The sequence below is a fragment of the Medicago sativa genome, chromosome 4, assembly GCF_051527215.1.
Source record: "Medicago sativa cultivar Bolivia chromosome 4, Bolivia_mono, whole genome shotgun sequence".
Lineage (NCBI taxonomy): Eukaryota > Viridiplantae > Streptophyta > Magnoliopsida > Fabales > Fabaceae > Medicago > Medicago sativa.
In genome coordinates this window covers 68,550,531-68,564,807 of record NC_140752.1, presented here as the reverse complement: position 1 = coordinate 68,564,807, position 14,277 = coordinate 68,550,531, and the positions used below count along the sequence as shown (strand labels likewise).

The 14,277-nt window shown below is 34.4% G+C and overlaps 2 protein-coding genes across 2 annotated transcripts; both read left to right on the top strand.

The window, feature by feature from the left end:
• Positions 1–1,043: 1,043 nt before the first annotated feature.
• On the top strand, positions 1,044–5,934 carry LOC146931139 (protein DETOXIFICATION 46, chloroplastic-like). The gene is made up of 14 exons (XM_085702621.1): positions 1,044–1,571; positions 1,901–1,995; positions 2,390–2,498; positions 2,578–2,633; positions 2,933–2,988; positions 3,508–3,646; positions 3,770–3,907; positions 3,982–4,050; positions 4,128–4,238; positions 4,503–4,631; positions 4,802–4,879; positions 5,241–5,312; positions 5,409–5,465; positions 5,554–5,934. Exons 1-14 carry the CDS (start codon positions 1,184–1,186, stop codon positions 5,647–5,649), a joined length of 1,593 nt encoding a protein of 530 aa, XP_085558747.1. The 5' UTR covers positions 1,044–1,183; the 3' UTR covers positions 5,650–5,934.
• Positions 5,935–6,387: 453 nt separating this feature from the next.
• Positions 6,388–12,958, top strand: LOC146931138 (protein DETOXIFICATION 46, chloroplastic-like). The gene is made up of 14 exons (XM_085702616.1): positions 6,388–6,866; positions 7,002–7,096; positions 7,935–8,043; positions 8,171–8,226; positions 8,532–8,587; positions 9,080–9,218; positions 9,332–9,469; positions 9,555–9,623; positions 9,725–9,835; positions 10,045–10,173; positions 11,523–11,600; positions 11,966–12,037; positions 12,348–12,407; positions 12,495–12,958. Exons 1-14 carry the CDS (start codon positions 6,425–6,427, stop codon positions 12,594–12,596), a joined length of 1,656 nt encoding a protein of 551 aa, XP_085558742.1. The 5' UTR covers positions 6,388–6,424; the 3' UTR covers positions 12,597–12,958.
• Positions 12,959–14,277: the final 1,319 nt, after the last annotated feature.

Genomic DNA, 14,277 nt, shown 5'->3' with positions numbered 1-14,277 from the left:
TTGGGTAGCCAAAATTTTAAAAGTGTAAAACATATTTTTATCAATTCAATTTTTTTTCTTAACAAGACTCTAAAACTAGTGACCCAAGTTGATGTAGGAGGATTTTCTTAATGTTTTTATTTCAACTCAATTTTAATAATTTATGTTTTATTTTATATTTTGAATTTTCGGCTCACTAGGGTTTCCTTAGTACTTAAAAACTTCAATTTTAGAAAAATAAAAAGTTTTTTCATTCAATAAAATTTCAGAGAATTTTCTCAATTTTTATTGGATTTTGCAACCATATTTTCATTGGTTTATCGTTTACAAACTTATTCTTTTTTCTTTTTTATCTAAGTTTAATGTTTGTTAACTTTTATTTCCAATGTCATCCAATATATCCATTTATCTCATGACAAATAAGATTGATGGTAAATCCCGTAAAAAAGACTGATGGTCCAATTCATGTCCACGTCCATATCCAATTCAATTATTTATTTATTTATTTAATGGTCCATGTTCAATTATTTATTGATCTCTTTCGAGAAGAGTTGTATATAGTATTTTAACACACAAGTTGTTGATATCAAATTCCGATATCACATTCGATGGTTACAACAATTTAAATATGGAAAAAGACTCATATTTTTTTTAAGGATCATATTTGTTTGAAGAGGTAAAAAGACTCACGATTACAATGATTTAGTTACATTATTTAGACACACATATTTGAGAAAGAATTTAAATTATGTGTATTTTTAAAACAACTAATTGATATCTGGCTTTGTGTGAAAGTGTGTCTAAATCGGTCATACAAGTATTCTTTTTTATATGTAGTTATTTTCATTCAATAGATAACTAATGAATATATAAATTTTCATGTTTCCCTCAAAAATCTATAATTTTTATGTTATATTTGAACACACTAGTTAACCATGCATGTATTTAGACTACACCAAAGGTGAAGAAATTTAATACTTAAATTTTGAAATCACATTCGTAAAAGCAATGACCAATAATTGAAACTCCATTTCCAACAGTTGATTACCGCGCGCACTATGAATGGACTCTTCCCTTTTTCTTTCTTTAAATAACCAAATAATCAATTCATACTTACTCCTCTTGTCTCTATTGCAATTTGCAACTAGTCTTTTTCTTCATCACTCACCTTGATCACAATCACTGTTTTCCTTTCGCTTCCAAAATGACACTCAAACTTCAACTACACATTCATCACATTTCTTCCTTCAAATTCCTCAACCTCGCCTCACCTTCTCAGTCTCACTCACCTCTCCGTTTTCATGCACCTAACGACACTTTTACTATTTCGTCTAAGTTATTCCATGTGGCGTCAAAGAGACGTAGTATTAGGACTTTAAACGCTCGCGTGGTTGGAAGTAATGAACTAACCGATGAGTCTGAAGAAATGGGAGAGAAAAAAGAACTAGCAGATCAGAGTGTGTGGAATCAGATGAAGGAAATTGTTAAGTTTACTGGACCAGCTATGGGATTATGGTTATGTGATCCGCTTATGAGCCTCATTGATACTGCTGTTATTGGTCAGGGAAGCTCAACTGAGCTTGCTGCTTTAGGTATCCAACAAGAAACAACAGTTATTTATATACTTCTAAATTGCAATTTATGCAGGTCTATCTGGGGCAACATTTGTGAATATATTTGACCACTTCTGTTTTTTAAAATTATTAGTGGTGCTTCTGTGTTAGTGTCAATGTTGTATTAGATGTCTATACCATTGCTTTTGTAGATATCAGTTTGTTTTAAAGATGTTGCAATAATTGAAAAAAATTGACAAAAAAATGTAATTTTTTTTATGAAAGTTGTTTAAGTAATTTTTGAAAATTTAATAAACAACAACTTCAGCTGAATAATACTTCGTATACTTTTCATTTCTCTCGAGCAGGTCCTGCTACAGTGATTTGCGATTACATGACCTTAACGTTTATGTTTCTGTCGGTTGTTACATCCAATATCATTGCTACTGCCCTTGCTAAACAGGTCAAATTCTTTTCTGTTATAAGAACAATCTTTTACATGACCTTAACACTCATGTTTCTTTCGGTCATTACATCCAATATCATTGTTACATCCAGTTACCGAATAGTTGATTAATCAGTCTTTTATCTAGACTCCCCAAAGTAATGTGTGTTTGAAGCATGTGTTCCAAGTGTTTTACCATACAATGCTGCATAAAGATAAAACACTGAACACCTGTCATCAATGACATTTTTGTGACCAAGCACAATATGCTTTTATTTGATTTAGCTAACCTTTCTGCCTGTTTGACTATATCTACCGTATCATAGAAGTTTTTGGTATTATTGTTTTCTATCAATGAATATGTGCAGTGCATCCAGCACTTAAAGAATTTAAGTAAATATGTTTTGTGTAGGATAGAGAAGATGTGCAGCATCACTTGTCTACACTGCTTTTTATTGGGTTGGCATGTGGCTTGATGATGCTTTTGTCTACAAAGTTATTTGGTGCAGCAACACTAGCTGGTATTGAAAATCGAGTGCTTTAATTATCCATTTGTAATCTTGTTACTAATTAGTTTGCTGATTGTTATGCCTTTTTCAGCTTTTGCTGGGCCAAAGAATGCACATGTAGTACCTGCAGCTAATACTTATGTGCAGGTAATGTATCTTCTGATTTTATACACATCAATTTAATTGAAGATTGTAAGTAATGTTTTTTAAGTTCAAGAAATTATACTACATTTTGTGGAGGGATGGAAGTAGGTTTCATTTTCTGTTCTTGTAACAGTCAATAAAGATTATATCATGACCACATTTTTTAACCAATGAATACAGGCTTGATTGAGAATAAGATTCTTCTTTTGTTTCGTTATTATTTATATATCTTGAACATGATCAAGCAAAGTAATCATCTTCTGGCTGATTTAGTTATGTTGAGTTTTTCTTTTTGGTGTTAGATTCGAGCCTTGTCGTGGCCTGCTTTACTTGTTGGATGGGTTGCTCAGAGTGCAAGGTGCAAATATGCTATTTATTTCACATATGTGATTTTCTGAAGTGAGTGGTTGTGAATTTTTATGTCAAATACGAGATAGTGCCCTTAACATTCTATTTTGTGTTGTTGTTAGTATCAATTATGTTGAAATTTGGTTCAACTCGGTGAAAGTTTGTCTTAGTTTTTGATAAAGATCTCTAGACTAAAACTTCACACATGGTTACATTTCTCAGACTCCTTTGTGACTTTGTCAATACTGGTTGATATATGTTTGTGATTTATCACATGTTTCTTATAATGAAAGTATGCATCATCCTCTTTCGGGTTTTACTGCATAAATTGTTCTTTAAGCAACAGAGTTAAGTGTAATGTTGGTACCGTACACCATTGCGTTTTATGATTACAGTAACAAAAATGTTTTGTTCCCATTGTTTTTCCATGTACCACTATCCCTGCACCACCATTACATGGTTAAAATTGATACTAAGCATTGGGTTCTAAATTAATTCATTGTCTTGGTATTCACATTCTCTCTTGCAGCCTTGGTATGAAAGATTCATGGGGGCCCTTAAAGGCTTTGGCTGCCGCCAGTGTTATAAATGGAATTGGTGATATACTTTTATGCAGCTGTTTAGGCTATGGTATTGCAGGGGCGGCATGGGCTACAATGGTGTCACAAGTATGCTGAGAAAACACTACACGCGTCATTATACTTTCTTTACATTATATATAATTCCCTCTATTTTCGATGCGCTAATATATGTTGTATATACTGCTTTTCTTCTGCCCTTTCCATTTCTAGGTTGTAACCGCGTATATGATGATTCAGACCCTAAACAAGAGGGGATACAATGCATTTGCCTTCTCCATTCCTTCAATGAAGGAATTTCTAACAATACTTAGTCTTGCTGCTCCTGTATATTTGACATCGATATCAAAGGTTACATCAAGTGTTTTGGTATATTTCTGGAGTAGTTTAACCATTTAATATAACTCTTAAGTTATGATGTTCAGGTGGCTTTCTTTTCTCTACTTATATATGTTGCTACATCAATGGGTACACAAACAATGGCCGCTCATCAGGTGGCTTTCTTACTTTTAGTATGCTCATATTCAGAAGACAAAATTCAGGGCCAGTGATAACTTACCTCTTACTTCAGGTCATGATTCAAATCTACATGGCATGTACAGTTTGGGGAGAACCTCTTTGCCAAACAGCGCAATCATTTATGCCGGAGTTAATGTATGGAGTAAATCGGAGTTTGCCAAAGGTAAGTGTTCTTCATTCACAATATTACACATCACAAATACAAAACTTGCTCCAATTTGGAAAGATCACTTAGTTTCCCTTATATTAATGTATATGTGTTTAAGATCACTCTTTTGTGTCCAATTGACTTTTATTTTATAAAGAACGAGGATCATTATTTTTAGTTTGAAAGAGTGGTTTTATAAAATAGTACACTCTTCTTACTAATCAGAATTGCTGATTATTGTACATTCAAAAGTTCTCTGAATTTTTATGATATTGACAGGCCCGATTGCTACTAAGGTCTCTTATAATTATTGGAGCTATACTTGGATTGTTGTTAGGGATAGTTGGAACATCTCTTATTTGGTTATTCCCATATATATTTACATCTGATCAGATGGTCATCCAGAAGGTCAGTCCTCACATTTTCAAACTTTAAATCGAATCTTTCATTATAATGCTTGTCTATTTGTGCAGCACGGTAGACAGACAGAAATGCAGATATTTTTATGGATTTAAAATAGTTGCAAAATTAAATTAAAACCTAAGTTTGTAATAAATTTTATATTTGTGATCATGCAGATGCATAGGACACTGATTCCGTTCTTTGTTGCACTCGCTGTGACACCCCCTACTCGCAGCTTAGAGGGAACATTGCTGGTATGTTTTGTTAGATTATTATGAATCTAATTATCTAAGGAATTTTTATATTTTGGTAGTTTTAATATGGGTTGGAATTGAATTAGTTGGCTATATCAGTACTTGACCTATATTTTTAGTATAAGCATGAGTTCCAAAAATCTATTTCCTTGAAAAGATGAAGCTGTTTGGAGGAGTAAGGAGGATATTCGATAACGGTTTAAGGACTTCCTTTAACTTCAAGCAATGTCTTGTGTGCTTCTAAATTTTGTTGTTGAATTAAACTTGCTCCACTAAATTGATTTGTTTTCTGATATTGTTACTTTATTAGACCATATTGGGAATTAACACAAAATCTAAATTGTTCATTTGGTCTATGCAGGCAGGACAGGATCTAAGATTTTTTAGCTTATCAACGTGTGGATGTTTTTGTGTGGCTGCTCTACTATTATTGGTAACAACTATTTATCAGCTTTGTTATGTGTATAGTAATATTGCTTGAACCATTTTGTTGTAACACTAACTAACACTGAATTTACCTTGATGTCAGATGTTTAGTAGATATGGTTTGCAAGGATGCTGGTTTACCCTTGCTGGATTTCAGTGGGTAATACTTTGATCTCTAACTTCAAACTAAACGGTTATGATGATTTCAATGAAAATATTATGACATGTAAATCTTCAATGGTTATTAGGCTCGGTTTTCAGTAGCCCTTCTGCGCCTTATCTCTCCTAATGGCATTTTATACTCAGAAGAGGCCAGTATAAGCCAAAAGTTGAGAACTTCCTAGCTTCAAGGAAAGGTTGTTTATGAATGCATATTCATGTAAACTTGGGAATTTGGTTCTTTGCACATGATTCTGCAGTATTCTGTGCATCGCTGCTGATATCGGATAACTAAATTTAATGGGATTGTTTGTAAATTCTCACTCTTTCATATTCTCTTCCAATATGAGTATAATTTGATCTCTACTTATTATAGTATACTTTGATTGTTATGTAGTAGTATGTGATGTGATTATGAAGAGGATTCTTTGTTTCTTGAACCTGAGTGTAAAAGCTTCATTTTCCTGCTAGCTTCAATTTTTCCTTTGGTTGGTGTGTATCCTCTCTATCCTTGTTTGTGAGATTTTATCAAACATAGTTTGTGTTTTGACAACTCATCATTTGATTTGAACCAATTTTTTATGTAGATTGAGTATTTATGCACACAACTGTGAAGACTAAGCATTGACTCGAATAAAATTGCAACGAATGACAAAACTCATATTCGAAAGATATAACACTACTATATTTCGAAGAATTGTTTCAAATTCAAATTCAAAACTCAAGTTAAACTGAAAAGAGAAAAATTATTTACCATCTCATATAAAGGTTATTATTGGGTATTGAATTTGGATGCATGTGTAAAAGTTATTTTACACGTAGTATATACATTTAATCGGAAATGAAAATTTTGCACGCATCGTATTCGTGAGCCGTGTTTGATAGGAGGAGGGAGTTTCATTTTTTGACACAAAAGTGGAGGAACTTTGGTAGGTGGCATTCTTTTCCCTCCACCAAAAAATGGCACTCAAAATTCCATCAATATCTCTTCTTCCTCGCTCTCTTCACAACTTTCCTCCCCGCCAAAACCCTAATCTCAAACCGCTTCCCCTCTCTCCAACCATTTCTCACTCTCACCTCCCTCACCATTTCTCAAGCCTCTCAATCTCCGCACTTCACCGAACTCAGTTCGTAACCGCCCGCGCGATTCAACCTCAACAACTCACCGGCGATGAAGGCCGAATCACCGAAGCTTCTGAAGAAGCTAAAATTGAAGATGAAGAAGAAGCCGCAACACGGGGGGTTGAAAAGGAACTAGCGAATCAAGGTATATGGATTCAGTTGAAGGAAATTGTTAAATTTACAGCACCTGCAACTGGACTTTGGATATGTGGACCGTTGATGAGTTTAATCGATACTGCGGTTATTGGTCAAGGAAGTTCAATTGAGCTAGCTGCTTTAGGTATTGATAATTAAGTTATTGTAATTATATAATTTGTTGCCTTTAATCTATTGGATTTTGCATTGTTTATGTTAGGATTTGATTTCATAATGAGAAATTATTTAAGTTGTTGTGTTTTTAATTTCGCTTGTGTAGGTCCTGCTACAGTTGTTTGTGATTACATGAGTTATGTCTTCATGTTTCTATCAGTTGCTACTTCAAATATGGTTGCTACTGCCCTTGCCAAACAGGTTATTTTATCCATTTTCAAAATTATTGACCAATATTTTTGTTTGACTTAGTGGTGATGATGATGAATATGTATTTGCCATGTTTACAGAACGGTTTTCATTGGTATTGAGTGTGTGACTTCTTACCACCAAAAAATTATGCATGAGACATGATAGGCATGTGATTGATTCATTTGGCTCGTGTTCTCAAGTATGAGTGAAGTGAAATTACTATGGTGTAATGGAATCTGTGCGGCTGCAGCACCATACTGCACAGGGACGAACCCACTTATAGGGTTGTGTAGGCACCAACCCTCACTATATTTTGAGAAAACTCCATTGTTAGGGTTTCATAGTGTTTTTTTGGGGATTTTGCGTATGCGTTCGAACATGGTTTTAATTTTGATAAATATATTTAATGCTGCAAATTTATATATGTTGCCCTCACTTTTCAAAATATTTGGGTTCGTCCCTGCTTACTACAGCTGTAGAGGATCCAATTTCAATATAATAATGCACCACAAACTAGGGAAATGGTAAATGCTTATTCAATTTTTCTTCACGAATAGAATGACATGTTTGATCTTAATACCTTGCTTCTGAAGACACTACAATATGATGCATGTGTTAACTGTAATGAACTAGCCATGTCAATTGATATATGTTGTTCCATTAGAACATATTATCTTTAATTGCTTTATCTTTGATGTTCTAGATTTAAATATGTGGTAATGTGATTGTCACTGCTTTATCTATTACTATAAATATTTGGTTTGACTAAATCTATATGTTCACGTAGACTTCAATCTTCATATTTACCGATTTATACTGGTTTTCATTGGTTCTAATGTTTGTGTAGGATACAGAAAAAGTGCAGCATCACATATCTGTCTTGCTTTTTGTTGGGTTGGCTTGTGGCTTCATGATGCTTTTGTTCACATGGCTATTTGGTGCTGCCACACTCACTGGTATTGAAAATGGAGTGGTTTAATCGTTTGTGCTGTCGACTCATTTTGAATAAGAATTTGATTGTGCTCAAAAGATGATGGAGTCAAGCCCCATAATTGATGATTATGTTGTTTATGCTCTTTTCAGCTTTCACTGGGATAAAGAATGCACATGTAGTACCTGCAGCTAACACTTACGTACAGGTTTGTTTTTATGCTGTTATGTGTCCTTGATTTAAAGTATGGCTTCAATTCATGTTTCATAAATTGAAGAAGTTAGACAGAGTTTTTTGGAGGGAAGTAATACTAGCCTTCTTCATTTCAATTTTTTTGTAAATGTAGATGAAAGTATTGTCAGAACTTTCTTCATGACGGGATTAGAGCTCGTAAAAAGACTCTTCGTTATGTTTGTTAATTATTTGATTTTGAAAATGACCAAGTTATGGTGTTCTCCTGTGATTGATTTACGGTAGCAACCCTTCAGTCACTGACTCGTTTTTTGTTGTTAGATTCGAGGATTGGCGTGGCCTGCTTTACTTGTTGGATGGGTCGCACAGAGTGCAAGGTGCAAATTTACTATTTATTACTAATATGTGATTATCTGATGTAAGAGGTTGAAAGTTTTTATGTCAAAATCGAGATACTGAGATACTGCTAGACTCATGGCATTCTATTTCATATAACAGAGTTGATACTATGTTGATGTAGTATGTACTGTTCAATACAATGGTAGAATTTATCTTCATATTTGCTTAAAATCTATTGGCCAAAATTCCCCTGCTTTGACATTTCTGTGTTAGCAAGGTTACCATACATTCTTCTATAGGTTAAAGTCATATCATTTATTTCCTATATTGTGAACAAATATATCCTCTTTCTCTTTCTGGTTTTACCTAATATTTTAAAATCTTTGTGAGCAACATTTTTTTAAATTCCTTTTACCATTAACAAGTTTAACATAATACTAAGTCTCAACCCGTGCTTTGTATGATTTGAATAATATGGTAACTATTAGCTTATTAATTTCATTTTTTAATTTGGTGTTCACATCATACAGTCTTGGTATGAAAGATTCCTGGGGACCCTTGAAAGCTTTAGCTGCTGCCAGTGTTATAAATGGTGTTGGTGATATAGTTTTGTGCACCTATTTAGGCTATGGAATTGCAGGGGCTGCATGGGCCACAATGGCATCACAAGTATGTGGAACTAACTCTTCTGCATCATCATATATTCAATTGTATTTATATATGTGGTTCCTCCCATTTGCAAACCACTCAAGTGGTACTATCTACTGCTTTATTGCTCCTAGGTTGTTGCTGCTTATATGATGATGCGAACTCTAAACATGAAGGGATACAATGCCTTTGCCTTATCTATCCCTTCCGGGAGGGAATTTCTAACGATACTTGGGCTTGCTGCTCCTGTGTTTATGACAATGATGTCAAAGGTTGTGCTAAGTATTTTACCAAATTCATAGCTTTATATGGAATATGCTATAGCCTTTTAATGTAATATAAAATTCCAATGTTTAGGTGGCTTTCTACTCCTTGCTAATATATTTTGCAACATCAATGGGTACACATACAATGGCTGCTCATCAAGTTAGTTTTACTTCGTTCTGTTTCATGACTGATCCTTCTATTACTTGCTTTCTGCACATCTGGAAAACTAAACTCAAGACCAGTGGTAACTCTTACTTCAGGTCATGGTCCAAACCTTTTGCATGTGCACGGTATGGGGTGAACCTCTCTCACAAACTGCTCAATCATTTATGCCCGAATTGTTATATGGAGTTAATCGGAATTTGTCAAAGGTTGGTGTTTCTCATTTGCAATGTTACCACTCTGATGTCCTAAGACCTCTTGCATATCCTCATATCTCTAGCTTGTGGTCTTTCTTGTGCCCAGTTGACCATCATATTAAGGATCACCGTTTTCATTAATTGGGATATGTAGTTTCATACAGTGATACTCCATTCTCGTTTGTCAATGCTTTATTTTTTCATTTTTGTTATATCAACAGGCCCGGATGCTTCTAAGATCTCTTGCGGTAATCGGAGCTACACTTGGATTGTTATTAGGAATTGTTGGAACATCAGTTCCTTTCTTATTTCCCTACATTTTTACATCTGATCAGATGGTCATACGGGAGGTCAGTTCTTTCTTTTTATAAGTTCATATTAGATATGGGTGCTGTCCTCTATGTCTTTATATAAATCCTTTGCGACTATGTTCAAAACATGTGGCTGTATTATCAATCAAGTAATTGTAAATGTTGGAAATTCCGCCTACATTTCGGTCCGCCGCTAGCCGCCTAATTGCAATATTTGGATTGTCTTCATTGCAGCCTTCAACACCTTTATTGTGTTGGGTGTGAAGAGGTGAATTTAGTCTCACATGCCTAGAGATATGGTCTGTGTAGTGTTTATAAAGCTTAGGCACCCCTCACCTTACAAGCCAATTTTGTAAGGATGAGTTAGGCCCAACCAAATTTAAATTTGGTAACAGAGCCTATCCTAGATCTGTTGTTCAGCTTCCTGCATCGTCCATGTTTCAGGCTCATTTGGCCCGAGCTGAGGTTCATCGTGGTCCACCCTTAGCCGCCTAATTGTGGTATTTGGGTTGTCTTCATTGCAACCTCCAACGCATTCATTGTGTTGGGTGTGAAGGGGTGGATTTAGTCCGAGACTAGGTGTAGAGATATGGTGTGTGTAGTATCAGAGCCTATCCTAGATCTGTTGTTTGGCTTCCTGCATCGTCCACGCTTCAGGGTCGTTGGGCCCGAGCGTGAGGGGATTCATTGTGGTCCGCCCCTAGCCGCCTAATTAGGGTATTTGGGTTGTCTTCATTGTTGCAACCTCCAACACATTCATTGTGTTGGGTGTGAAGGGGTGGATTTAGTCCGAGACGAGGGGCTAGAGATAAAGCTTAGACACCCCTCACCTTACAAGACAATTTTGTTAGGCTGAGTTTGACACAGCCCAAATTCTAATAGAAAATCAGGGTGCTACCTTTTCTGGTTTATTTTGCTGCTCGAGAGCTTATGATTTTAATCATAATCTGCATGATACAAGTTCCAAATAATCAACAGAGAAATCAACAGATAAAACAAATAGAAATTTGATAGGAAAGAAATCCTATCTGACCACTGTATCATTGGAAAATATAAGAAAATACAGAAAATATAGGAGCTAATGCTCCCATCCAAGGAAGACACCTTTGGCCCCAAGCTACAAGCCTAAAAAAATTTATGGGATTCACATGATCCCTTCTCCCCCAAACAGATGTAGGATATGTTTTTTCTCTATCTTCGCTAACTAACATCCCCTCTAATTTGTAGTGTACTGCACATGTTATTACTCCTCTAAAGTGGGTATCGAAGTCCTATTCACCCCTTTCGTATTACTAATCAAATGGATGAATATACAAAATGCATATTTTTTTATAAATTTTAACAGTTATGTATTTTTTATAATAGCTAACTACTTTGTAACCACGCAGATGCACAAGGTGCTGGTTCCATACTTTGTAGCACTGGCTGTGACACCCCCTACTCACAGCCTTGAGGGAACGTTGATGGTATGATTATTTCATCTTCTCTATTAACAGGAAAGCATATAGTACTAATAGTACTTCTCACCAACTCTTCTAAGATTTTCAAATTAATTTTATTCTTGGTTTCTTAGCTTGTAACTTCTAGTTCTTGTCTTGTTAAAAACAAATTCTAATTTTTTTACTTTGTTATACTTAAATCAGTTTACTTGTGGTTCATTTTTACCAAATCTACTTTCCAAAATCAAGTTCATTTAAAATCATGTTTGACAAACACATTTCTCTTCAACAGTTGAAATTGTTTTATGCTACTGCTCATATTAAAGATAGGGCATCTGCATGTGTTAGTGGACAGCTACAATTGTAATTTTGATATATCATCACACATGCAGGCTGGAAGGGATCTAAGATTCATAAGTCTGTCAATGATTGGATGCTTGTGTGGGGGTGCACTGGTGTTATCGGTAACTGCCTTTCTTGATCTCTTGGGTTACACATGATATTGCTAGACACGAGCCTGTGCATGATAGGGAGAATAGAATGTAGGGAATATATTCATTAAAGAATAAATAGAAGAGTGTTAATGAGTTAGTTACATCTAGTTGGTGAGGAGAATTGATAATTAAAACGAGGAAAATTTGTCAATTGTGTGGTATAAGAGCACTGGCCATTACCAAGTGTATTGTTTATATCTTTCTCTCATTCTGTTTTCCCATCCTGTTCATCAATTTTGTACGAGAAAACCTAATACTACCCAATATTTCGTGATGCCAGATCTTGTCTAGCAGATACGGTTTGCAAGGCTGTTGGTTTTCCCTCGCATTATTTCAATGGGTAAGAATAGGGTCTCCACTTGCATCAAATTAAAGTATTATTACTAGTTCTTGAAATATTCTGATTTGTATATCTTATTTTTTATAGGCTCGGTTTTCAATGGCCCTCTTACGACTTCTTTCTCCCAAGGGCATTTTATACTCGGAAGATATAGACCATAATAGACTACAAAAGCTTAAAACTGCTTAGTGAGTATTTGGTTACACAATACACGCATCTGCAGGGATACCAATGCAAAATTGTTGTGATTTCAAGAAGCTGGAAAATGGAGATTATACGTTAACGCGGAGATGTTGACTTGGTTTTGAGAAAAGGCGGAAATGTTGCCGCAGAGCCAAACAGAGTATTAACCTAGGTACCTAGTTAAAAGAAAAATGTTGTGATGTTAGTCGCAAATTAGTGTTACATAATAGTCATACATTTCTATACAAGAGATGATTCACATTACATTAACATTGTCAAACGATAGTGATAGCAACTGTCTCAATCTTACTCATGTATTGTAGTTAGTAATAGACGTGTGCAATGCATTGGGCGGCATTAAAATTTTATGAGCTCGAGTAAAGATGATAACACAACAATGATTTGTCAAAACCAAAAAAAAAAAATTGTTTAGTCTTTTGGGGCTTTAGTATTTTTCCATTGCTTTGTATTGTTAAGGCTTCTCTTATACATAACAATATGGGAACCTTAGCCTCCTCCTCTTCTCTTCAATCTTTCTCAATGAATCTATATTATTAACAAATGTATGGTAAAGGTATAATGTATGTAATAAAGATCAAAAGTACACAACATCTATTTACAATAATATGATATAGAATGTTTCAAAAAATATAATATGATATAGAAAGAAAAAAAATATCGTGGATATCCAAATCAAATTAAAACAAAAGAGCAAAGCTACAATTGTTCGATGAAATGTGATCGGAAAAATGAATACGTACAATGTGGTGCTAATACTGTGTGGTGCAAATTTTTTTATTTGCAGAATAAACAAAGTCCAGCAATGAAATCCAACAAGTGCTATAAAACAAGAAAGGGAAATGTTAACTAGTGTCCGGGGCACTAGTTAAGGACCTTAAATAGTATCTTTCTATGAAAGTTTGTACAATCAGTGCATTGAAAATTGAAAATTTTAACATTTTTAAAAAATAATTACTCAATTTAGAATGCTTAAAGAGTGTCTCGGAGACACTCGTTAACAAGACCCAACAAGAAATATAAATGGCAAGGAAATGATGACAAAACATTTGAGAGTAATCGGTTGGAAAATGGAACCAATCTTAAAAGTTAAATTGCAAAGAGATATTGTTGGTGCAACTTGACCAAGCAACGTGTTTGTCAAAATAGTTGTTGAATGTTGTCCACTGAACTATAATTTAAACAGCCAACATTGCAGTTACATTGTTTAAAACAAATGTATTAATATGTAGGCCATATATATGCACTGCAATTTTCCATTTAAAGTTGATTGTCACAGCCTATATGAATCGCCTTTTCTGCATAATATATATGCTCATAACTTTCTAATAGCAATTCTATATGTCAAGGATAACTTGATGAAGGATCTTAAGTATAAATTTAAATATTTAGCTCGTGTTTGTTGTTCTACCGATTGTAAATAACCTATTCATATATAATATTTGTTGTTAATGGACAAATGCTCTCATCCTCATTCAGTAAATAACCTATTTATATATAGGGAACTTCTACGGTACACTCGTAAATTGAGGTGTACCGGTACTCTTGCTTCTTAAATCTATAAATTAACGATCAATTTTATGAAATAAATAGTTATTTGTCGGCATTTATATTTTAGAAAATATTATTTCATAAGAAAAATACATCGTTTATTGTTTATAAGAATCAT

What these genes read in the sequence shown, in the direction of transcription:
- LOC146931139 (XM_085702621.1), top strand. Translation starts at nt 1,184, where the DNA reads ATGACACTCAAACTTCAACTACACATTCATCACATTTCTTCCTTCAAA. An exon ending in TAAATCGGAGTTTGCCAAAG is followed by an intron (nt 4,239 to 4,502) that starts GTAAGTGTTCTT and finishes TGATATTGACAG; the next exon opens with GCCCGATTGCTACTAAGGTC. An exon ending in ATCAGATGGTCATCCAGAAG is followed by an intron (nt 4,632 to 4,801) that starts GTCAGTCCTCAC and finishes GTGATCATGCAG; the next exon opens with ATGCATAGGACACTGATTCC.
- LOC146931138 (XM_085702616.1), top strand. Translation starts at nt 6,425, where the DNA reads ATGGCACTCAAAATTCCATCAATATCTCTTCTTCCTCGCTCTCTTCAC. An exon ending in CAGCTAACACTTACGTACAG is followed by an intron (nt 8,227 to 8,531) that starts GTTTGTTTTTAT and finishes TTTTGTTGTTAG; the next exon opens with ATTCGAGGATTGGCGTGGCC. An exon ending in TTAATCGGAATTTGTCAAAG is followed by an intron (nt 9,836 to 10,044) that starts GTTGGTGTTTCT and finishes TTATATCAACAG; the next exon opens with GCCCGGATGCTTCTAAGATC.